Source organism: Natrix helvetica (genome assembly GCF_964273705.1).
Source record: "Natrix helvetica genome assembly, chromosome: 6".
In the NCBI taxonomy this organism is placed as follows: domain Eukaryota; kingdom Metazoa; phylum Chordata; class Lepidosauria; order Squamata; family Natricidae; genus Natrix; species Natrix helvetica.
Genome location: NC_138553.1, coordinates 7,772,475 through 7,796,660, shown reverse-complemented (window position 1 = coordinate 7,796,660; position 24,186 = coordinate 7,772,475). Strand labels below are relative to the sequence as shown.

Genomic DNA, 24,186 nt, shown 5'->3' with positions numbered 1-24,186 from the left:
CCACCGCAGGTGCTTGAGAAAGAGACGGACTGTTCCCATAACAAAGGGACATCTCATAATTGGACAGCGTGATCACCCAGGGGTGTGGAGAAAGGGAAAGTATTGTTTAACTAAGCAAGGCTTTGCGCAGGGAAACCAGAACTGGTTTTGATTCTCCAGTACCAAAATGGCGTATCCAATAAAGTTTTACTTTTGCAAATTCAAAGCTCCCGAGAGTATTTCCTTTTTGGGGGGTTCACTAGTCAGACTGTTGACACCTGGAAGGTGTTGTTTGGAAGGACAGATACTGAAGCTGAAGCTCAAATACTCTGGCCAACAAAGGAGAAGAGAGGATTCCTTGGAAAAAGCCCCGATGTTGGGAAAGATGCAAAGCAAAAGAAGAAAGAGGACAGCAGAGAATGAGATGGTTAGATAGTGTCATCGACACAATGAATGTGAATTTGGGCAAACTCTGGGAGACAGTGGAATGACAGGGGGGCCGGGCTGGCTGTGGTCCAAGGTTCAAAAAGAGTTGGACGCAACAACTAAACAACGATCCCTCCTTATATGCCAAGATCTTCTTTGTCTTCTTTTAAACTGTTCACGCTTTAGGTTTGGTAGCCAACAGCATTGAGATAGAATAAACCAGGGGTGTCCAAACTTGGGAACTTTAAGACTTGTGGACTTCAACTCCCAGAATTCCCCAGCCAGCATGGCTAGCTGGGGAATTCTGGGAGTTGAAGTCCACAAGTCTTAAAGTTCCCAAGTTTGGACACCCCTGGAATAAACCAATGTCATATAAATTTGGGAAGAAGTTTAGCTTTAGGATGGTTTTTTAAATAGCTGTTATTTTTCTCAAGGGCTCGTCAGTTAAAAATGCTGCAAGGTTTGGGCAGCCGACTGAGAATTATGTTTTTTTAAATACCCTTTAGGGAATTAACTTGAGTGGAGGTCAACGGCAACGCATCTGCGTTGCTCGAGCGCTCTACCAAAACACCAACCTCGTCTTCCTGGTAAGTGAAAACTTAAGAGAGGCAGAAGGCACTTTCAAACCAGGAGAAGGAAGAATCTAGATTTCATCCAAAATGCTTTAGATCAGTGTTTCCCAACCTTGGCAACTTGAAGACGTGTGGACTTCAACTCCCAGAATTCCCCAGCCACCCAGGGTCTTAAAATTGCCAAGGTTTAGAAACAACTGATCTAGATTTACATTTTCACCCTGTTCATTGGAAGCAATTGGAGGATGGTTTGAAGATAGGCATGAATTCCTCAACTTTATTGTCAACTTTATCCTCAACTTACAAGCATTTTGTTGTGCTACCAGCCAAATCAAAGGAAGAGGAGGCAGTGTGGGAATCAGGGTCAGCATCAAGGCAAGCTGAGAGCTCCGAGGGGGAAGAGGGAGTGGAGCTGGCAGAGAGAGAGGCAGAGGCGGAGCCTGGCCCGTCCATCAGCCCTCAGATGGAGAGTCAACAGACCCTAGGTCTGGAGGTGGCAGATGAGGAAGAGGAGGAGCAGCTGGGTCCAGTGTCTGACGTGTGGATGCGCAGAAGGCAGAGGAGAGGAGAGCAGTGGAAATCTATGGGCCGGTCCTTGGGAAGGAAGAGCCACCGCTGCTAGCGAAGGCCTACCCTAGCTCTGGGGATAAAAGGCAGGGGGCGGACATGAGTAGATGTGGCAGACCACTACTCATCTTCTGTCCATCCGGACTTGTTAGCCTGCGGTGAGAGAGAAACTTTTTGTCAAGGCTGCCAGCATTCCTAATAAATGAATCTTTGAGTTAACTTCAAAGGGTTTGTTGTGTTTGGGGAGCTGGGTCAGAACACATTTGTTTAGTGAACTATATGAAGATACAACGGCGCTGAAAAGAGTGGCCTACAACCGGTCCTCACATTTACAATGAATGCAGCGTCCACATAGCCACATGATCCAAACTCCGGTGCTAAGTGACTGGCATGTATTTGTAACGGTTGCAGCATCCCAGGTTTATGTGATTGCCATTTGGAGACTTCTCAAACAGCCTGCCACAAAGTCAATGGGGTAAGAGGAATTCACTTAATGCAGGGGTGTCCAAACTTGGGAACTTTAAGACTTGTGGACTTCAACTCCCAGAATTCCCCAGCCAGCCATGCTGGCTGGGGAATTCTGGGAGTTGAAGTCCACAAGTCTTAAAGTTCCCAAGTTTGGACACCCCTGACTTAATGGACCACTTGATTCCCTTAAAAACGCACAAGAATGTTGCAGAAAGAGACCTGTAATAATTTTCTATCCCCCCCCCCCCCGCCCATCAGCACTAAGATATTGAAAATTATTCATGCAAAGGCTGGTCTATGTGTTGCAGAAATAAGGTAGTGATAACTGGAGACAATACGATAGAATCTCTCTTTTTATAACCTTCTGTTAATTTCTTACGCGGAATCCCAGGATGACCCGTTTTCTGCCTTGGACATTCACCTCAGTGACCACTTAATGCAAGAAGGTATCCTGAAGTTCCTGAAAGATGACAAAAGGACACTCGTCTTAGTGACTCATAAACTACAGTATTTGCCACATGCTGACTGGGTAAGATGGATGGATGGATAGAGCGACAGACAGACAGACAGATAGAGACAGACAGATAGACAGGCAGACATGTTGAAAGTACCTGAGTTGTATACCCTCTTTGGGCTTTTGAATTTGATCTTGTCTTCTGATTGGTTGTCAGACTCCCATGGGGTCATGTAGGGGCCACTCTATAGGCTGTCCTGAGTCCCAGGCTTGGTTGAGCTTTGCTGGGTGATGTAATCTTCCCAGGTGCCATGCGGTGAAGATGGGTAGAGGGCTAATCCTATCATGTCCTGAGGGCCATGTCTTAATCCCATCACCCTGGAGGTGAAACGGGGCAGCAGGCAGCTGCAGAAAGCTGCTTTGTCTTTAAAAAACATGTTTCTTCTTTTCTCATCAAGGGAAATATAATATTCTGCCTTTTTAATATTTCCTAGGGTATTGCATTCTTCTAGGAGAGGGGTGGGTGCTAACCTCCTGCAACCCACATGTGGTATCAATAGAAGAGAACGTTTGTAGCTCAGTTGCAAACACTCTCTTCTATCAGCTTCTTGATTCCTTTTTAATTCTTAGATCATTGCCATGAAAGACGGCACTGTTCTTCGAGAAGGGACCCTGAAGGACATCCAGACTAAAGATGTGGAGCTGTACGACCACTGGAAAACTCTCATGAATCGTCAAGACCAGGAATTGGAAAAGGTAAATATGAAGCACGGGGAAATGAAGGTCTGGTTTGATCCATACCATGTTGATATTTGGTGACGTTCCTACCCAAATCGCATTTGTTGGAAGTCTCTTGTTTTTATCTCTAACGACCTGTGAAAGTTGCAGTGCCCACGCCAAGCAGCAAATTCAAGTCTACCAATGTTGACTGAAGTACATGCGAGCTGTAAAGTTGTACATTTCTGTTACTGTATAATAGAAGAGCACTACTTTGTCAGAATGCATACAATCTCTTTGCTCCCTTGGCTGGGCATCTTCTTCTTCAGATCTTTAACTCAATTTCAATCAGAATATAGCTGGAAGGGACCTTGGAGGTCTTCTAGTTCAGCCCCCTGCTCAAGCAGGAGACCCTAGACCAGGGGTGTCCAAACTTGGGAACTTTAAGACTTATGGACATCAACTCCCAGAATTCCCCAGCCCCACAAGTCTTAAAGTTCCCAAGTTTGGACACTCCTGCCCTAGACCATTTCAGATAAGTGACAGTCCAGGCTCTTCTGGAAAGCCTCCAGTGATGAAGGTCCCAAAATTTCTGATGGCACTGTCCCATTGTCATCACTGTCAGGAAGTTTTTCCTTAATTCCAGGTTGCTTCTCTCCTTGATTAGTTTCCATCCATTTTATCTTGTCCTGCCTTCAGGTGCCTTGGAGAACAGGTTGACTGCCACTTCTTTGTCACAGCCCCTGAAATATTGTAAGACTGCTATCATGTCTCCCCTAGTCCTTCTTTTCATTAAACTAGACATACCCAGTTCCTGCAACCGTTCTTCATATGTTTTAGCCTCCAGTCCCCTAATCCTCTTTGTTGCTCTTCTCTGCACTCTTTCTACAGTCCCAGCATCTTTTTTACATCGTGGTGACCAAAACTGAATGCAGTATCCCAAGTGTGGTCTTAACAAGGCATTATAAAGTGGTATTAAAGAGGAAGAGGGAGACCTCCCACATTAGAATAGAATAGAATAGAGAATGGGATGGAATGGGATGGGATGGGATGGAATAGAGAATGGGATGGAATAGAATAGAATAGAATAGAATAGAATAGAATAGAATAGAGAATAGAATGGAATGGAATGGAATGGAATAGAATAGAATAGAATAGAATAGAATAGAGAATGGGATGGGATGGGATGGGATGGGATGGAATAGAATAGAATAGAATAGAATAGAATAGAATAGAATAGAATAGAGAATGAGATGGAATGGAATAGAATAGAATTCTTTATTAGCCAAGTTTGATTGGACACACACAAGGAATTTGTCTGTATGCTCTCAGTGTACATAAAGAAAACAAAGAGTAAAATATAGTAGAGTTGCAAAGTCTGGAGTAGAAACAAAATAGGAGTTAGATCTCCCCATCCATTTTGAGAAGATTTGAGAGGACAACAGAGGATTCCTTGGGGATAAACCCAACCCACACCTCAGGTTAAAATGATGGTCTGTTTTAAAAAGTCTTCGTATTAAATTTTTAATGTCCCTATGCAGAATATGGAAGCTGATCAAACTACTCTGGAAAGGAAAACTCTCCGGAGAGCTATGTACCCAAGAGAATCAAAAACACAACTGGAGGATGAGGACGAAGGTAATGCTGGTGTTATTTTGTCTGGTTTGTTTAAAAAAGGTATTTATGCACGAACATACACTTAAGTCTGTGATGGTGAACCTACGGCACATGTGCCGGAAGTGGCACGCAGGGCCATCTCTCCAAGCACGCCAGCCGTCACCCGTTGCTCTTCCGGGTTCCGTTGTACACATGCGCACTGGCCAGCTCGTCTTTGCGCACCCAGGAGTGCTGGAAATCAGAATACAAGTTGACCAGCATGCATGTACATGACAGAAACCAGAAGCTCAGCTTCCCGGCATGTGCATGCGCACCGGGGAACTGCTCTTCCAGTTTCTGGCACTCCCCCTATGCGCGAGGTCAACACTGACGTAAGAAACATGAAGCCTTGTAAGTCTTGTACATGTTTTCTACGAATGACTTTCTAGTAAGTGGTATTTCTTCAACAGTTAAAAGGCTAAAATGTGAAGATAAGTGGCCACAGGAAAGTAGGATGTAGGTCCCCTCTCTCCTTAAGGCTTAGGATGCTGGTGATCTAATTTGCCAACTGGATACCTCCCCTTGTCCAATTACATTCAAACAAATTGTCCCTGGCTTGGCGGGCTGGAGGGTGTTGCATTCTATGATATGATCCTGGACCAGCTGGCAGCTCTCCTGGGACGGCGCGATGTGTAGTTTCAACTCCCCTCATCCCAAACCCTTGCCTCCCCTCAGCTCCCTCCTTTCTCTTGTATTGTGCATGGCAGACTGGCATCTGGCAAAACTTGGCTGGTGCCTGATACTCACCTTAAAAATCAAACATCTTGTCGGTGCCTATTGCTGCTTTGTTACTAGAATCTGGTGGTGCAATGTTGGGACATGAGACCAGTGGAAGGATTCACATAATTTAACAACTGGTTCTCTGCTTTAATGACTGGCTGGGTGGGCATGGACATGGTGGGAGTGGCCAGGGATGTGACAGGCCTCCTGCATCCCTCTGGGAGCAAAAACGGGGCGTGGGGGGGGGGTTCCCCTGACATCCTGTTTTGGGCCTAGTAGGCCTCCCTGCACTTACCTGGGAGCCAAAACGGGGCGTATGGGGACTCCTGGAAGGGGCAGGGCAGGAAGGAGCAGGGCAGGAAGGGGTAGGGCCAGCCAGCAATTTAACAACCAGTTTACCCAACCGGCCCGAACCGGCTGAATCCCACCACTGCCTGAGGCCCTATTTGCATCTCCGTCACTACCTAGAATCTCCCTAGATCTCTGCTGATCTTGTGAGAGATAATAAATTATCCAGGTTGACTGACTTGGTGATCCCTGTAACGTTTCAGAGGAGGAGGAGGAGGAAGAGGAAGAAGATGACAACATGTCCGCGGCAATGCCACTCAGGACGAAGATGCCCTGGAAGACTTGTTGGCTCTATCTCACTTCAGGTGGCTTTCTTCTCCTCTCCTTGATGATCTTCTCCAAACTCTTGAAACACTCGGTCATTGTGGCGATTGACTTTTGGCTGGCTCAGTGGACATCGACGAATCAGACCCAAACGCTCTGCTCCGAAAAGGTAGGGGAATGCTTCGTGGCTAGAGCAGGGAGGACGAACCTTTTAGACTCCAAGCACCCGAACTGCGTGTGCATGCCCAAACTGAAAGCTGTGCGTGTGCAAAGGTGTGCATTGCATGCCTGGACATGCGTGGCGCATGCGTGGACATGCATGCATGCATAGCAGAGACCCAAAGACCAGCTGGCTAGTGGGAGGCAGGGCATCCCAATGTCAGCAGCGTGGCAAGAGATAAGATCTTTTCCTTTTGTGAGCTTCTGTTCCGTCATTTGCTGGGAAACAGGAACTCACGAAAGAAACTCTGTGGAGTTCTGACCTGGGGAGATGCCAGCAGAGAGGGCTCTGCATGCCACCTCTAGCACCCGTGCCATAAGTATGCCATCATGTTGCTAGAGCAATCTTAATTTAATTAAAAACCAAAGGCTGGAACAAGACAGGCTGGTGAGTGAATTCAACTCCTTACCAAGGGCTAGAACAATGGAAAAGAGGGCAAGCTGAAAAAGTTCCACCGAAAAAGATCATTTAATTTATGGGTCGTTCTTCTAGACCACTGGTCTAGAAGAACAACCTCATCCCATTCTAGAACAATCTTGTTCTAGAGAGTCGGTGTAGAGTTTCCTGTGCAGTGTGTAGGGGGAAGCTTATGGGTGAGAAGGAATGGAAAGTTTCCCTTCCACCTTCGATTGAGGTGTGGACTGTCGCCCCTCCTTGTTAGCATATCTCTTGATAAGAAGTAAAAACCGATAACATGTTCTAATTAAAAACGAACTTTAATATGAAAAATAAAATAAAACAAATCTATCTAATTGTTACATTTTGGCAAGAGCAATTGTCACCCACCTTCTTGGCAGACGAACAGAAGATCAAAAAGTCTCTGGAATGTGTGATGTATTAAGAAACGTGTTAAGAGGCATGCGCCGTAAATCATTGTCAGATAAGAAAAACTTCTCTACAGTATAACTCATAATAGAGGCTCAAGTAGACAAACAAAATAATGTAGTGACAATGGGCAGTCCTTGACTTATGACCACAGCTGGGATCAGAATTTGTGTTGCTAAGCAAGGGGGTTGTTGTGAGCAAGAGTGGGCTCCTACCGGTTGAACAACCGGTTTGGAGAGCGCACGCTTTGCGCGCGCAGTGCGCTTGCAAACTTTCCTTCTACGGAAGCCCCAGTGCAAAACAGCTCTGCCCCGCCGATCAGCTGGACTTCAGAAAAGGGAATATAGGTGAGTATAGTGCAGGCGCGGTCGGTTTGGCGAAACCAGTCAGAACCGGTAGAATCCCACCCCTGGTTGTGAGTTGTGCTCAATTGTATGACTGTTTTTGAAAGGTCCTTGGTGGTCTCTGAGCTTGGTTGGTTTCTTGCAGATGTTTCATGAACCAAACTGGGTAACATCATCAGTGTTAGTGACGTGTTGGTTAAGTGAATCACTCCGGTTGTTAAGTGAATCACACGGTCATTGCGTGAATCCAGCTTCCCACACTGACCTTGCTTGTTGGAAGCCATCTGGAAAGGTCGTAAATTGCGATCACACATCTCTGAAATGCTGCAATCGTCAAAAATCCATGCATGCATTGCATTATGGTGCTGTGAGGGGGGGGAAAAAGGAGGAGGAAGGCGTGTTGGATATGTCTGCCATCTTGAGTTATTTGCGAAAATAATCATAATAAACGAGGGATATAAATCCATCAGCCGCTTTCATCGGTTGCCAAGGAAACCACATGGAATGTCCATGAAGTTACGAGAAGTGACTTCGAGCAGATGTTACCTAATTTAACATTTACTGAAAACCGAACGTCACCTTTTCATCTATTTAGTCTCGTTCCTCTGTTCACGTCAGTTTCATAACAAATGGCAAACTTTAGAATTAAACTCTGCAGACCGCAGCCAAAGCCTGTCTCCACTGCATCCAGCCACGCGGAAAGTCGTATTGAATAAACTTTCCTCGGTTTTAAATTAGACAAGATTCCTCGGTTATAAATATCTCCGGATAATCCTTCAGGGGCCGAAAAAGAAAAACTGTAATAAGCGCTCGGTGTTAAATAGCTCCCCGCGTCCTAAGATTAATTGTGAGCTGCCCAGAGTCGTTTGCCGAGATGAAATCAAATAAATAAATAAACTTATCCCTTATATGGCGATCAAGAAATCCTGACAGGGACATTCTGTATAGATTCAAGGAAATCAATCAATTAATCTCTCTCTCTCTCTCTCTCTCTCTCTGTCTCTGTCTCTGTCTCTCTCTGTCTCTCTCTCTTTTCTTTTTGTCTGCTCCTGGAAACTTCTCACAGCTTAGTCACAATGTTCTCAGAAATGAACTCAGGATCCTGTGTGTGATCTCATTCACCAATCACAAGAATTTCAAATCCCCATTGGAGCATCTGTTTAGCCTGGTGTGAAAAGAGAGTTTAAGGCCTGGGACTTGAACTAAGAATGGTGTTGGGTTTTTTGGGATTGTTTTTTTTAATACTGATTAAGTATTCCCACTGTCAGGAAGCTTCTCCTTAGTTCTAGGTTGCTTCTCTCCTTGATTAGTTTCCATCCGTTGCGTCTTGTTCTGAGTTCAAGTTCTTTGGAGAAAAGGTTGACACCCCCCCCCCCTCTTCTTTGTGGCAGCCTCTTAGATAATGGAACAATTTTGGGGTTCTTTGGGGGTTTCTCAGATCACAGCAAATAAAAATTCAGATTCATTCATTCATTCAAGGTTTTTTAAAATTCTGATTTCTTCATAAACCAGAGCCCAAACCAGGGGTGAAATTCAGCAAGTTCTGACAGGTTCTGGAGAACCGGTAGAGGAAATTTTGAGTAGTTTAGAGAACCGGCAAATACCACCTCTGTCTGGCCCCGCCCCCATCTATTCTCTGCCTCCCGAGTCCCAGCTGATCGGCATCCCAGTTGATTGGCTGGGGCTTCTTCTGTTGCCCTAAACAGGAGAATGGAACTGGAAAGCAGGTTAGTGGGGTGGGGAGGGAATGAGGATTTTACGTATCCTTGCCCTGGAGTGGGGAGGGAATGTGGGTTTTGCAGCATCCTTCCCTTGCCATGCTCACCGAACTGGTAGTAAAAAAAAATTGAATTTCCCCACTGGCCCAAATCCAGTGATGAGACAGTAAAATCCCATCAGGTTCAATCTGTTATTTACTTACATCTAATGGACAGAATCTTGCCAAACTGAACTATAACTTTAGTAGATATATCCTGAGACATGCGAAGGTATAATTACCCTGAAACGATTAGGGGTGAAAGACTAGATCTGCACATGAAAGTCCAATTCAATGGATGTATTGCTTAAAAACACCTCTGTACGAGAATCTTCTCAACTAAGAATAACAGCTGCTTAAAGTTAGATGATGGTCCCTGAAGTTTAAGGGGGGTTAGACTTAATCCACTTATGACTACATAGGGGTTCTAGGCTGATCCCTCTTTTAACTCCTCCCCCCAGATCCTGCCACCTCTTTCTCCTACAGAAGCACTTCCCTCCTTCCCATCCAGTTCGGTACTCTGCAGTCTCGTGATCCACATCTCTTTCTAGGAAAGTTCTGAATTGATCTGCTACTGCAAGTGCACATTCCGTGCACACCAGGAACATTGAATCCATGTTCCTAATTGCCCATTGCAGAAGTATAACTCTATGTACCTTTGTCCTTATAGTTTAGTTGTATATCACGATTCCATTTTACATTCCATGTAAAAACGCAAACTTTCGTTTTTTTTTCTTTTAAAGAACTATAAAATCCAATTAATCTGGGTAATTAGATGTACGCAGGAGTGAGATTCAACCAGTTCGGGTGAACCGATAGCTCCGACCAACAGCAGTTCGCTCCGACTTTCAGTTTGGGCCCAGCCTTGTGCTATACTCACTCATGTTCCCTTTTCTGAAGCACAGTTGAGAGACGCGGCTCAGCTGTTTTCCTCCCCAGCAGTAATGGCGGAAAGTGCTTTCTCTGTAAACTGTGCATGTGCACGCTCAGCAAACCAGTTGTTAAACTGGTAGGATCCCACCCCTGATGTACGCGGTACAAAAATTATTCAGTAGGATGACGACCAGATAATCTGGATCGGGGTGGGCTCCGGATGCTGCTACTGCTCAGCAATGCACTACGGGCGCTTGCTTGCTTTGCGCGCACACACGCTTGATGCACGCAATGCGCGCATGCACAGTACTAAAAAACAAGATGGTGGCACCTATGGTGCCACCGATAGAACCGGTTTGGAGGTGTGGCAGGCTGAGTTACTACCTACTCAGCTAAACCAGTCCGAACCGGTAGGAACCCACCCAGTGGTGGGTTTCAAAAAAATTTAGAACCTTTTCTGTAGGTGTCGCCTGCTTTGTGGGAGTGGCTTGCCAGCCATGTGACCAGGTGGGAGTGGCTTGTCAGCCATGTGACCAGGTGGGAGTAGCTTGCCAGCCATGTGACTGGGTGGGCGTGGCCAACTTGTAAAATGTGGTGAAAGTCACTTAACAACGCTCTTGCTTAGCAGCCAAAATGTTGGCTCAGAAACTCTGGCATTTGAAGCACGCAAGTCTTAAAGCTGTCAAGTTTCAAGACCCTTGCACCCCTAACCTTTAGAAAAAAGAACCCCAGGGGTGTTCAAACTTGACAGCTTTAAGACTTGTGGACTTCAACTCCCAGAATTCCTCCTCCAGTCATGTTGGCTCAGGAACTCTGGCATTGAAGCACGCAAGTCTTAAAGCTGTTAAGTTACAAGAACTTTGCACCCCTAACCCTTTAGAAAAAAGAACCCCAGGGGTGTTCAAACTTGACAGCTTTAAGACTTTAAGGTTTAGATAGGACTCTTAGAGGCAGGCGGGGTGATTGGTGAGCCAGCCAATCAGTGAGCGGCGGGTGGGGCAAGCATGGTGTGGGTGGAGGGAACTGGAACTGGTTCTAAACGGCACGGTAGATTTGTGGAACCTCTTCTGTAGAAGAGGTTAGAACTGGCAGGAACCCACCCCTGGAACCCACCTCTGATCTGGAAATATGTTGATGGGGTGTTTCAAAACAATGAAAAGCAATGGTATTACTTCCCAGGATTTATAGAATTTGTACCCTTGTTTTGAAACAGACATGCCACGTTGCAGTGTTCAGCATTCTCAGTGGGGCGGGCATTGTCCTTTGCCTTGTCACGTCTTTGACCGTTGAATGGATGGGCCTGACCGCTGCTAAGAACCTTTACCACGACCTGCTCAACAAGATCATCCTCGGTCCTATCAGGTACAGGAGCACCGTGTCTCTTTGGGTGGATCGAACGAGCCACTTAACAGATCTTCTGAGGTCCAGAACTTGAGTCGGAGAACCCAGGAGCAAAGAGGAAGTGTCTGGTGGCCAGGGGCTGCTGGGCCTTTAGGGGGATAGACTTCAAACATCTGCTCATTTGCTGAGAATAGTATTTGATAGATTAGTGGAGAAGATCTATCTATCTATCTATCCATCCATCCATCCAGCTAGCTATCTAGCTATCTAGCTATCTATCTATCATCTATCTATCTATCTATCTATCTATCTATCTATCTATCTATCTATCATCTATCATCTATCTATCTATCTATCATCTATCTGTCTATCTGTCTATCTGTCTATCTGTCTATCTGTCTATCTGTCTATCTGTCTATCTGTCTATCTGTCTATCTGTCTGTCTGTCTGTCTGTCTGTCTGTCTATCTATCTATCATCTATCTATCTATCATCTATCATCTATCTATCTATCTATCTATCTATCTATCTATCTATCTATCTATCTATCTATCTATCTATCTATCTATCATATGTGATTACATTTCTATGCCAATCTAACTATTGCCCCCTTTACAGATTCTTTGATACGACACCGTTGGGGCTGATTCTGAACCGTTTTTCTGCTGATACAAATATTATTGATCAGGTGAGCACCTTGAGTTGTTGCATGCGATGAGTAGGAAAATGGATATTTTATACATGTCTAGATCAGGGGGTCCATATCAGAGGTGGGATTCACTCACCTTCCGTGCCGGTTCGCAAATGTGAGCACACACGCCTCATTTGCGCATGCGTACCGCTTTCTGCGCATGCGCAGCGCTCAAGCATTATGTCAGGGCGGGTGGGCGGAGACTCCTGCAGCCACCACTACCAGTTCACCCGAACCATACAGAACTGGCTGAATACCACATCTGGTCCATATCCTCCAAGCCGTGAGCCACTACCGGGCCTTGGGCCTTTACCAACTGGGTCGTGGAAGTGGTGGGCGCTCGCTCAAATGGAGTTGTGCGCGCACACGCTTGCCCGACTCTGCAGAACCATCCCCTCTTCCCGCCCCTTACCTGCCCACAAAGCTGAAAAGGTTGGGGAACTCTGGCCTAGATAGGTTCTCCATATATGAAATGGGTTTTGTAACCACTTTACAGGTTTCATGTCTGGTTGGAATTGTGTACTATTTTTGAAACAATGCCGATCATACTGCAAAACAGAGAGCCCTCACTTAACAACCCTTCATTCAGCAACTGCTCACGGGAGTGATGCAGCGGCCTAGAGGAGGAGCTCTTGCCTCACAATTAGGGGGCTGTGAGTTCGATCCTACGTAGAGGCAGATGTTTCTCTCTCTGGGCACAATGAGAATATATCTGCTGAACAAAGCTCCGCATTGGCGTCAAGAAAGGCATCCGGCCATTAAAACACTTTGCTAGCTCAATTCAGTTGCTTATACTCTATCCCCCCCCCCCCCCCCCGGCAAGGGAATATGGGGTTGTTAAAAGAATATGGTGATTTAGCAACTGCTCGTAGTTACAAAAGAATTTAACACAGGTCCTCATCGTTGTGGCCACTGCGATATCCTGCAGTCACGTGTTTATGATTGGTGACTTTTACTGCTAGCTGGAAGCCAGCAAAGTCAATGGGGAAGCTGTCAGGAAGTCAAAATGGCGATCACTTGACTGCAGGACACATCGACCGCACAGGGTTCACCTAACAATGGGAGCTGGTACTGTCATGAGTTGGACCAGTCATGTGACACCGAGTCTTACCTGAACCAGTCCGAACCAGCTGAATCCCACCCTGATCAGGACCATATGTTAAGCTGCAGCACAGAAGCCTATACACAAGAATCTAGCCGACCAACAGTCAGCACTAAATTGGCGCCAGAGGAAGTCAATGGAATTCAAGGAGAGGCTTGACTTGGGTCATTTGCGGCAACGTAAAGACTCTAAACCAGCAAAGGCAAATCTTTTTTGGCTCGCGTGCCATAAGTGGGGGGAGCGCAGGGGGGTCGTGTGCGGGCGTTCTGCATCCATAATGCAATGCGCGACCCCCCCAGTGCGCATGTGCGCACTACAGGCGCGACCCCCCTCCCATTTTACATGCTTTTTTTGCCCTCCCCAGGCTCCAGAGGCTTTATAGAACACTGGGGAAGGTGAAAACAGCCTCCCCCACCCCACCCCCCCGGACACCCTCCGGAGGCGTCAGGGAAGCCTCCGGACGGTCCCTGAAGTCTTCGGAGCCCTCAAACCGACCCTCCCAGAAAACCGGAAGTCACTTCCGGTTTGCTCGGAGGGTCGTTTTGACCGCTTGAAGGCGTCAGGGAAGCTCATGAAGCCTCCGGAGGGCCTCCCAGGGGGGAGGCTCTTTTTGCCCTCCCCAGGCTCCTATAAAGCCTCTGGAGCCTAGGGAGGGCGAAAAATGGCTTTAAAAAAGGGTGAACTCAGCTGGCCAGCACGCGCATGCGCGCTGGCCAGCTGACAGAGCAGCGCCTCGCATGCCCTGACAAATGGCTCCACGTGCCACCTGTGGCACGCATGCCATAGGTTCGCCATCACTGCTCTAAACTGATGATATGTTTAATCCCACCACCCAGCTCTGCCTGCTCTTTCCCTAGGGAGGCTGTGGTCTGATATCGTATTTATTGCTTATGTTTGCTGCAGCACATTCCACCGACTGTAGAATCCCTCTCTCGTTCAACATTACTCTGTCTATCAGCTGTCGGGATGATTTCCTATGCCACCCGCTACTTCCTACTTGCTCTCCTGCCTCTTGCGGTAGCATTTTATTTCATCCAGAAATACTTCAGAGTTGCCTCTAAGTAAGTTTTCCACTTCTCTCTCTCTCTCTCTTAAAAAAAAGATGGAAAATGTTTAATTCATGGATGACATTAGAATTTTGATGTTTGTTATCGCCAGCAGGGGAAGTGTTTGTGGCGGGAATGGGTGTTGTGCAGGCATAAAGTTCCATGTTCAAGGCTAATTTCAATCCCATTCAAGGCTAGTTTTAAAAAGTGGCTTTGTCCAAAATAATTTAAATCTGTGGTAGTCGCATTCAAACAAACAAAACATGAAATAAAAAAAATGAGTATCACAAAGAGAAAAACAAGAGAAACTTCTGAAACAAAATGGGTGACTTCTTTCACTATTGATATCTTAAGCTCCTTTTGCTAAGTGGCTTCTAATGGATAACTTCCAAAGAATGTGTTAAAATATTCATGACTGGGAGAGACATGGGAACAAGGTCAGCCAAAGAATAGGCATAGCAACTAAGTCAGCCAATGGGAGCTTAAACAGATCTGAGTCTGTGCAGAGAACTGAAACAGAAACTTAAGCAGTCTGCTACTCTGAGAAGTAAACTTAGCAGTCTGACTGGGCTTGTCTGCTGAAATGAAACTAGCTGCTTGTGCTTGCCTGTAACTCTCCTGCCTTGTGTTTACTTGGAAGAACCACCTGTTGGTATTGTACATTTATTCATCTATTCTTCTGTATATAAAGAAGTTAATGAATCCAGCTGCATCAGTTATCTGTGTGTGCTTTCTGGATTTGAATTTATGCAACAAACTCTGACATAACAACCCAAAAAGAGTGTCACATTTTTGTTTAGGGAGAGCAAGTGATTCAATCGTTTAATAAGGAGAACGAGCTCTCTGGTTTACTAGCTGGTGAAATATGGTTTCTTCTTGGCTCATCTTCCTTCTCTTGGTAACAGAGATCTCCAGGAACTCGATGACAGCACTCAGTTACCTCTTCTTTGCCACTTTTCTGAGACTGCAGAAGGCCTCACGACCATCAGAGCATTCAGGTTTGCATGCTCGCGGGTGGGGGGTGGGAATCCAGGAAATGGGTTGATTCAGTAACCAGGTTAAATGTGTTGTGGCCTGCCAGCAGAGTCAGACATTGAGGAGATTGGGGAGGAACATGGGCCAGTCCTGGAGGCTCGGATGAGGGCTCTGCATTGGAGGCAGAGGTGGGGCCAAGGTCATCTGGCAGTTTACGGCTGCCTTTGGAACCAGACAGCAGTGAGGCAGAAGAACAGCTGGAGCCTGTTCCCAGTGTGTGCATGTGCAGAGCTGCCAGAAGAAAAGAACAACTAAGAAATCAGGGTCAACTTGGGAGTAAAGCCACAGGTAGATGGTGATTGTCCCCTCCCATAGGAAATAAAAGAGGAGAGAAAGGGGAGTGGGCTTTTGCAAACAAACAAACAAATGAAGAACTTTTGTCTGTGAATCTTAGAGACTCTGTGCCAAGTCTTTCCTTGCACAGCACTGAGTTTGGAAAATATTTACATGGCAGCTTTCCAAGCTAGATAACGTCTGTGGTCATAAATTCACCTTTGAAAGACTGTTTACCAAGCCTTTGCTGACTTCGTTTAATAAAAGGAGTTTTGTTGGGACCAGGAATCTGCTTTGTGCCTTTTGGGGAAGGCTAAAAAAACGGCCCGTTTTTCGCTCATTTCTGCCCTCCCTAGCCCCCGGGAGCACTCTGAAAACCTCCTAAAGGCTCTGCATGGCTATTTTTGTGAAAGGAGCGGGGTTTCAGGAGGCCAAAAATGCTGTATAAGACGCACCCAGATTTTCAGGCTCTTTTTTGAGGGAAAAAGGTGCATCTTATACTCCGAAAAATATGATGTGCTTAACAGGGTTGTTTCTCTACTCTCTCAACCCATGTTAGGGCACCAGCAACGACAACGATAGACTGGACCAAGAATTAGCAATGCCATCAAAATTATTCTTTTAATTTAAAAATTAAAAAGGATCAAAATTTGGATGAGATAAATAGGGTTCGGGTTTCCCTTTGTGAAAACGAGAAGCGTAACATATTACGAAGTCACACGGGAAAACCCTGATATCTTGCAAGAGTTCATATGTAGACGCAACATTTCCCCCAAACACACAGCAACCCTTCAGAATGTCATGTAAGCATGTCGTGGGATCCTTGATGAAGTTGTGAGAGTTGGGACATTTCTTTTTTTTTTTTAATGAGGACATGCCTAGGTCAGCGCATGAGATCATTGGTGGGATCCATCAAGTGTAAACTTTTGTGACCCTGTATTGGAAAGTTATACTGTATTTGTTGTGTTCTGGTAATTCCAACCATGTGGAATGTCAACCAGTAAAGGATCCATGTCACTGTGCCTGAGAAGAAAGCCAGAAGGAAGAGAACTCAGATTAGTATCCTAGACAAAAACCAGGCAGAGTGATAGAGGGGATGAAAGAAAATCATAATCCTCTGTCTGTACTGCCCCCTTGAGGTCTGTAGGTCATAAGGTGCTGAAGAGTCAATACCTTCAACACTATTATTAATGTGTATGTGTATGTGTATGTGTATGTGTGTGTGTGTGTGTGTATGTATGTATGTGTGTGTGTGTATATATATATATATGGAGGCGAGCCTGTGGCTTAGTGGCTAAGACTCCTGCCTAAGATATAATACAGCCCAGGTTCAAATCCCAATAAGGGTATGGCTAGCTGATGAGAGCTAATTAGCTCGAAATAGATCTATACTAGTCTCCCTTTATTTATTTATCAGTACAAATACAACACACACACACACACACACACACACACACACACACACACACACACACACACACACACACACACACACACACACACACACATATATATATATATATATATATATATATATATATATATATATATATATGTATTTGTGTTACAACCCTGGTATGACTAAATATGGGAGGAAGGTCACTACTCCTTCTTTCTGTCCTTCGGCTTATCACAGAAGACCATGCAGGCAGAAAACCATATTTTTATTTTTACTGTTGCCTTTTTTTAAATATATATTAGTGTTGTATTTGTACTGATAAATAAATAAAGGGAGACTAGTATAGATCTATAGATCTCTCTCTCTCTCTCTCTCTCTCTCTCTCTCTCTCTCTCTCTATATATATATATATATATATATATATATATATATATATATATATATATATATATATATATATATATATATATATATATATATATATATATATATATATATATATATATATGCTGGTTTTGTTGCATTCGGGTCTTTTCCCGTGTAAGGTTGAGATTGTCTTTGCAATGTTTCGGCAGGATCTCACCCGCCATCTTCAAGCATGGGCTTAAAATGTGATTGGAGCTGCTGTCTCCGATCACATTTTAAGCCCACGCTTGAAGATGGCAGGTGAGATCCTGCCGAAACGTTGCAAAGACAATCTCAACCTTACACGGGAAAAGACCCGAATACAACAAAACCAGCATACCTACACCCGTGAAAATCTATGAAAACAAATATATATATATATATATATATATATATATATATATATATATATATATATATATATATATATATATATATATATATATATATATATATATATATATATATATATATATATATATATATATATATATATATATATATATATATATATATATATATATATATATATATATATATATATATATATATATATATATATATATATATATAATCTGTTTGGAAATTGAATTACGGAGGATAAGAAGAAGCAGTAGAGGTTAACTAATGGGTAGATAATAAGAAAAAACAACAACATTGTACAGCATCACTGCTTGCTTCCTAAAAACTCTTCTTGGCAACTTCTTATACACACATTTGCTCAAATACAATTTTTCAGTAGCTCAGCAACTGTTCCATTTCGCCTTCCTGGCATTCTGCCATCCTTTCTGCCTATTGTAGAGAGGTGGCATCAGACAACTAAGTCACAAATAACATCAGGATGATTTTCCCCTTTGCAGGCACGAGCCCAGATTTAAACAACGGATGCTGGAACTGACGGACACCAACAATATCGCCTATTTGTTCCTCTCTGCTGCCAACAGATGGCTGGAGGTTAGGACGGTATGTATTACTTCATCAGTGTCATGACTTGGACATCTTGGAATCCAGCAGTTGCTTCATTGGATACAGCAGGCCAGGCAAAGGTTTTTCATTGGGCAACATTTGGCAAAAACACCTACAAAAAGATTAATGTAGTTTCTATTAAGGGTCTCCTACCTCCTTTTCTAAGGACAGGGGTGGCTCAGTGGCTAAGACGCTGAGCTTGTCGATCAGAAGGTCGGCAGTTCAGCGGTTCGAATCCCTAGCGCCGCATAACGGAGTGAGCTCCCGTGACTTGTCCCAGCTTCTTCCAACCTAGCAGTTCGAAAGCATACATTTCCCAAATAAAATGATAATAATTTCATTTGCTTGGCTTCAGAATGTTAGGTTAAGAGGTATAAGAGGCTTTCTAGGAGCTTGCAGAGGGCAAAAACAGCCTCCCTCCCCCCCCCGGAGGCCTCAGGAGTTTCCCTGAAGCCTCCGGGGGGGGGAAATGGGCCTATGGGGACCCCGGAAGTTTGGGAATGGTGACTTCCGGTTTGCTCGTAGGACAGGTTTTTCCCCTCCGGAGCCTTCAGGGGCCTTCAGGCTGAAGGCTCCGGAGGGCAAAAAACGGTTCTATGAGCAAACCGGAAATCTGTTCCTGAACTTCCGGTTTGCCCGTAGGGCTAGTTTTTTGCGCTTTGGAGGCTTTAGAGAAGCCTCCAGAGGGCAAAAAATGGCCTCAAAAGAAGGCCGAAGTCAGCTAACAGGGCATTGCCTCACATGCCCTAACAAATGGCTGTGGCACGCATGCCCTAGGTTCATCATCACGGGTATAGGGTCTCCTGTTGGAGGAGGAGGTTGGACTAGAAGACCCCTGAGGTCCCTTCCAGCTCTGTTATTCTGGCGAGTTCTCCCTATCTTCTTCTCCTGGAAACCCTAGAATGAATTCTCTTCAATGAATAGATATTATTTTCAGTGGAATCCCTCTGGCTATGGATGACCCAAGATTCTTCTCTTGAAAACTGGTTCACAGGACTTACTTCCTGTTTCAAATTAATGTTTACAAATACCTCCCATGTTTGTTTATAATATCTGAAGGAATACTTCCACATGGGTTTTTGTGTGTGTGTGTGACCCAGTTCATATAATATGCTAAACATATTATTATTTGGGATAATCTCTGTGAACAAAACAATGGGTACTCTAGAATTGTATAAATCTCTACTTCCCAGTGGAGATTTCCCTGACCACCTTGTCCGAAAACTGTATTTCTGTACTTGTGTAGATCATGATTGAAACTCAACTTCTATTACTCTGGTCATGGTAGCTCTCAAAGATCTTCCTGGGGTTGTACCTGTGGGGCCAATTCAACAGGGAGTGTTTTGGATCAGCGGTCACCAATTGATTGTCTGTGGAGCACTGGTGGGCCATGAGAAAATTTTGGTGGTCCGCAGAAAAATTATTTCCATTTTTTTATATTGCACTAAATCAGGGGTCATCAAACTACGGCCCCTGGGCCATATACGTGCAATGAACGTTTGTGTTGCTGCAGAGAGTCTTCCCCCTTCGGGGTCTTTGGGTGAAGGCTAGAGGGAAGTGCCACTGGTTGCGAAGAGCCACAGGGCCTTGTTCCAGTGGGACTGCATCATGGCCTGGAACTGGCTGACCATCTCAGCCCACTGAGCCTCCAGGCGCTGGCACCTGGCCTTGCACTCCTGCAGGTCTTCCCTCTGCTTGGAAAGTCTATGCTTGTAGTCCTCAGTGAGGTGCTTCTGCTGAGCCTCCTTCTCGGCCAGATCCTATTTGAACTGAACTGTTTTTGCCAACTCTTTTTCATGGTGATTGCTTAGCTCAAGCAACTGCTTCCTGTTGGGGCCCTAAGGAGCCCGGACGGGCAGGCGAGGAGTGGCGAGTAGAGGCTGGCAAGGCGCCTCTCACGTGACATCAAGTTGGCCATGCCCATCCAGTCACAATGACCACCTTGCCCTGCCCACCCAGCTGGTTATTAGGCAGATCATATTTGTGGTCCGTGGGATTTAAAATTATGAACAGTGGTCCCCGAGGTCCGAAAGGTTGGAGACCCCAGTTCTGGATAATTGAAACCGTAGAAAGATCCTCAGACAACTCTTTCTCAGCATTATGAAGCGCTATAATGGCTCTCTCTAACCAAGGTCTTTCCAGATGTTTTGGATTACAACTCCCATTGGAGGATTAGGGTCCGGAAAAGGCTGCCATGTAAAATCTCTCCAATCTGAAGATCTGCTGGGGGCGGGTGTCATAGATCAAGTGCTTATTTTACAGAGAGGAAGTCCTATATGGTCCAAAAGGTATGTAGAAACAGACAGAGAAGAGGAGGCCACTGGCTGACCGTTGACAGCAGACAGAAGTTGTGGTCATATAAAGATGCTGAAGGGACACAGTGGCTCAGTGGCTAAGACGCTGAGCTCATCGATCAGAAAGGTCGGCAGTTCGGCGGTTTGAATCCCTAACGCCGTGTAATGGAGTGAGCTCCCGTTACTTGTCTCAGCTTCTGCCAACCTAGCAGTAAAAAAATGCAAGTAGAAAAATAGGAACCACCTTTGGTGGGAAGGTAACAACGTTCCATGCGCCTTCAGCATTAAGTCATGCCGGCCTCATGACCATGGAAATGTCTTTGAACAGCACTAGCTCTTCAGCTTTGAAACGGCGATGAGCACCGCCTCCTAGAGTCAGGAACGACTAGCACATATGTGTGAGGGGAACCTTTACCTTAGTGATGCTGAGGGAAGCAATCAGGGGTCATTAGTCAAGTTCCACCTTCTCTAGAATCTCCCATCCTATTCTCCTTGACTGAAGGACCTCAAATGCCAAAGAAGCTCACTGCTGCAAGTTGCCCTGACTCAAGCCAGAAGTTTTTCCTTTAAGAGACTGCCTTCTTCTGCCTGTCAGAAGAAAGACTGATAAAGCATCATTCTTCATCAGCTCATGATGAAACTTCTTCTCTGAGGTCTCCCTCTTATAACTACATTGGCTCAATTTGTAAAACCGCGTAGGGTTAATTTAGGTTGGTTTGGATGGCTTTCTTTATGGCGTCATGCCTGTTGAATGAACCCAGCTCCTTTGATTAGTTTAAAAGCCAAGGTGTTATATGAACTCAGAAATGGGCTAGCGGGAAGGTTATCCTCAATTTACAACCACAATTGAGCCCAAAACTTACCGCATTTTTTGGAGTATAGACACTCCCCCCCCCCTCAAAAAAAGTGGGTGGAAAAGTGCGTCTTATGTGTGTCTTACACAGCAAATATTACAGTGATTAGCTGTCCTAGAATGGGCCACAGTGGCCACAGTGAACAGGCCGCAACAGGGGTGGTGAACAGGCCGAGCCAGCTGGTCTTCAGGTTTCCAGGGCTACGGCACGCACAAAGATCAGCTGGCCGGCGCACATGCGCACGCCGGAAACCAGAAGAACAGCTGCCAACAGCACACATGCCCAGAGAGAGGGCTCTGCATGCCACCTCTGGCACATGTGCCATAGGTTCACCATCAAGGGTGTAGTCTCCTGCTTGAGCAAGGGGTTGGACTAAAAGACCTCCGAGGCCACTTCCAGCTCTATTCTGATTGATTGATTGATTGAAAAAAGCAGGAAAATCCAGTTTCCTTTTGGAAAAGCACCTTTGGGGCAACCAAAACTAACCTCCGTAGACTTCCAGCATAACAAAGAAGAGGTGATTGGTGACAGCAAAGCAACTACGGATCCAGAGGTGGGCTGCTGGGGGTTCTGTGCAAATCTTAGCTCCTGGCTGGCCCCACCCATCCCGCCCGTCCCAAGAGTCCCCATACGGCCCATTTTGGATGCAGGTGAGTGCAGGACACGCGCAGAGGCTCGAAGAGGGCGAGAAACGGACCTACTGGAAGTTTGGGAAGGCCAAGCCTCCAGAGGGCCTCCGGAGTCTGGGGAGGTTGTTTTCACCCTTCCAGAGACTCAAGGAAACCCTCCGGAGTCCAGGGAGATAAAAAATGCCCCCCACATGGTGCAGGAGGCCTATTAGGCTACACCCACCATAGCCGCGCCCACCTAGCAACCGGGCAAAGAACCCCTTATTAAAATTTATGAAGCCCACCCTGGACCCCTTTATGGGAAAGGAAGCACCCTTGTATTTGGTCGTGCTTTCTCCTTTTGGTAGCATCTGCATTCAGAAGAAGGCCAACCTGTTGCCTAGCAATGCAAAGAAAAATATCCATTGGGTTGATGGGCTTTTAATGTTTGTTCAGCTTAGCTTTGCCGTATAAATCATTTCTCATTCTCTCTCTCCCTCCTTTTAAGGATTACGTGGGCGCCTTCATCGTCCTCACTGCAGCCGTGGCCTCCATCTCTGAAAAATCCACTGCTGGCCTTGTAGGTTTGGGTCTCCTCTATGCACTGACGGTACGTAGAGAGGGGGAAAGGGGAAATTTCCTGGTGTTTTATGCAGGGGTGGGTTGCGTTACTGTCAGTTCGCAACCCGTGCGCAATGGGCGCTGTTCAATGTAAATTGTTCTGCATTCATGCGCAGAACAATTTACAGTGAGCCGCGTACGCGCAGGCACTAAAATTAAAAATGGCAGCGCCCAAGTGGCAGCGGGGCAACCGGTTCAGGGGCGTGTCAGGCCCGGGGCGCTGCCGGTTCTGCGACCCAGGCCTGAATTCCACTACTGGTTCGGCCGAACCAGGCCGAACCGGCAGCAACCCACCTCTGCCAGGAAGGTCCATTGTGTAACCAGCATCAAAACATGCCGGAGCCCTGCAAGATTCAGGATCCTTTAGTTTTGACGCAGCGGAGTTATTTCCTTTGCAACCAATTCCTCGGGGTCACAGCCCCCTCCCCCAAGCCCTCTGGATATGCAGTTGCTTCTCAAGGTTCCCAATGCTGAAAGAAACAATCTTGCAGTCCTGGATTTCAGCCAGAGCCGAAAGAGCTCAGAACAACTTGGAGCAGCTTCAAGTTTATGGGAGCCAATTGAAAAAAAAAATGAGGAGGATGATAATAATAATAATAATAATAGTCACTGAAATTCCCAGGCCCTCCATGCTCCCAAGGAAAGGAAGAGAAAAGTGCATGCAAGGACTAGAGTAGACGGAATACTGATGGGTCACCAGGGTTTAACTTTCCCAAATTCACAGCTTAATTGTCAATTTCCTTTCCTTTCTCTTTTCTCTTTCTTTAGTCTCTTATTTTCTTCCCTTCCTTCCCTTTCTTTTCTCCCCTCCCTCCCTTCTCCCCCTTCCTCTCTCCTGCGCTCCCGTCTGTTCTCATTCCCTTCCCTTTTTTCTTCCCTTCTTCTGTTCCCTTCCCTTTTTCCTTCTTTCTTCCCTTCTTCTGTTCCCTTCTCTTCCCTTTTTCTTTCTTTCTTCCCTTCTTCCCTTCTTTTCCCTTTTTTTCCCTTTCATCCAGGGGTAAAATCCAGCAGGTTCTGACAGGTTCTGGAGATCCAGTAGCAGAAATTTTGAATAGTTCAGAGAACCAGTAGTGGAAAGTTTGAGTAGTTCGGAGATTTTGCAGTATCATTCCCCTGGAATGGGGTGGGAATGGAAATTTTGCAGTATCCTTCCCCTGCCACGCCCACCAAGCCACGCCCACCAAGCCACGCCCACAGAACCAGTAGTAAAAAAAATTGAATTTCACCACTGCTTTCATCCCTTTTTTCTTTCCTCCATTCTTTCCTTCCCTTTTCTTTCTTTTCCTCCATTCTTCTCTTTCTTTCCTCCTTCCCCTTTCCTTCATTTCCCTTCTCTTTTTCCTTCTTTCCTTCTTTTTCTTTC

The 24,186-nt window shown here is 45.6% G+C and overlaps 1 protein-coding gene across 4 annotated transcripts in view; it reads left to right on the top strand.

Annotated features, from left to right (window-relative positions):
* ABCC9 (ATP binding cassette subfamily C member 9) overlaps positions 1–24,186 on the top strand; it is an 87,747-nt gene that overhangs the window by 41,625 nt on the left and 21,936 nt on the right. For all 4 annotated transcript variants that reach the window (XM_081957773.1, XM_081957771.1, XM_081957774.1 and 1 more), the window contains 11 exons: positions 912–992; positions 2,404–2,541; positions 3,097–3,222; positions 4,725–4,821; positions 6,111–6,340; positions 11,403–11,551; positions 12,148–12,217; positions 14,226–14,383; positions 15,274–15,366; positions 18,341–18,443; positions 22,711–22,812. In XM_081957773.1, coding sequence (XP_081813899.1) covers positions 912–992; positions 2,404–2,541; positions 3,097–3,222; positions 4,725–4,821; positions 6,111–6,340; positions 11,403–11,551; positions 12,148–12,217; positions 14,226–14,383; positions 15,274–15,366; positions 18,341–18,443; positions 22,711–22,812 — 1,347 coding nt within the window. The remainder of the gene's footprint in view (positions 1–911; positions 993–2,403; positions 2,542–3,096; positions 3,223–4,724; positions 4,822–6,110; positions 6,341–11,402; positions 11,552–12,147; positions 12,218–14,225; positions 14,384–15,273; positions 15,367–18,340; positions 18,444–22,710; positions 22,813–24,186) is intronic.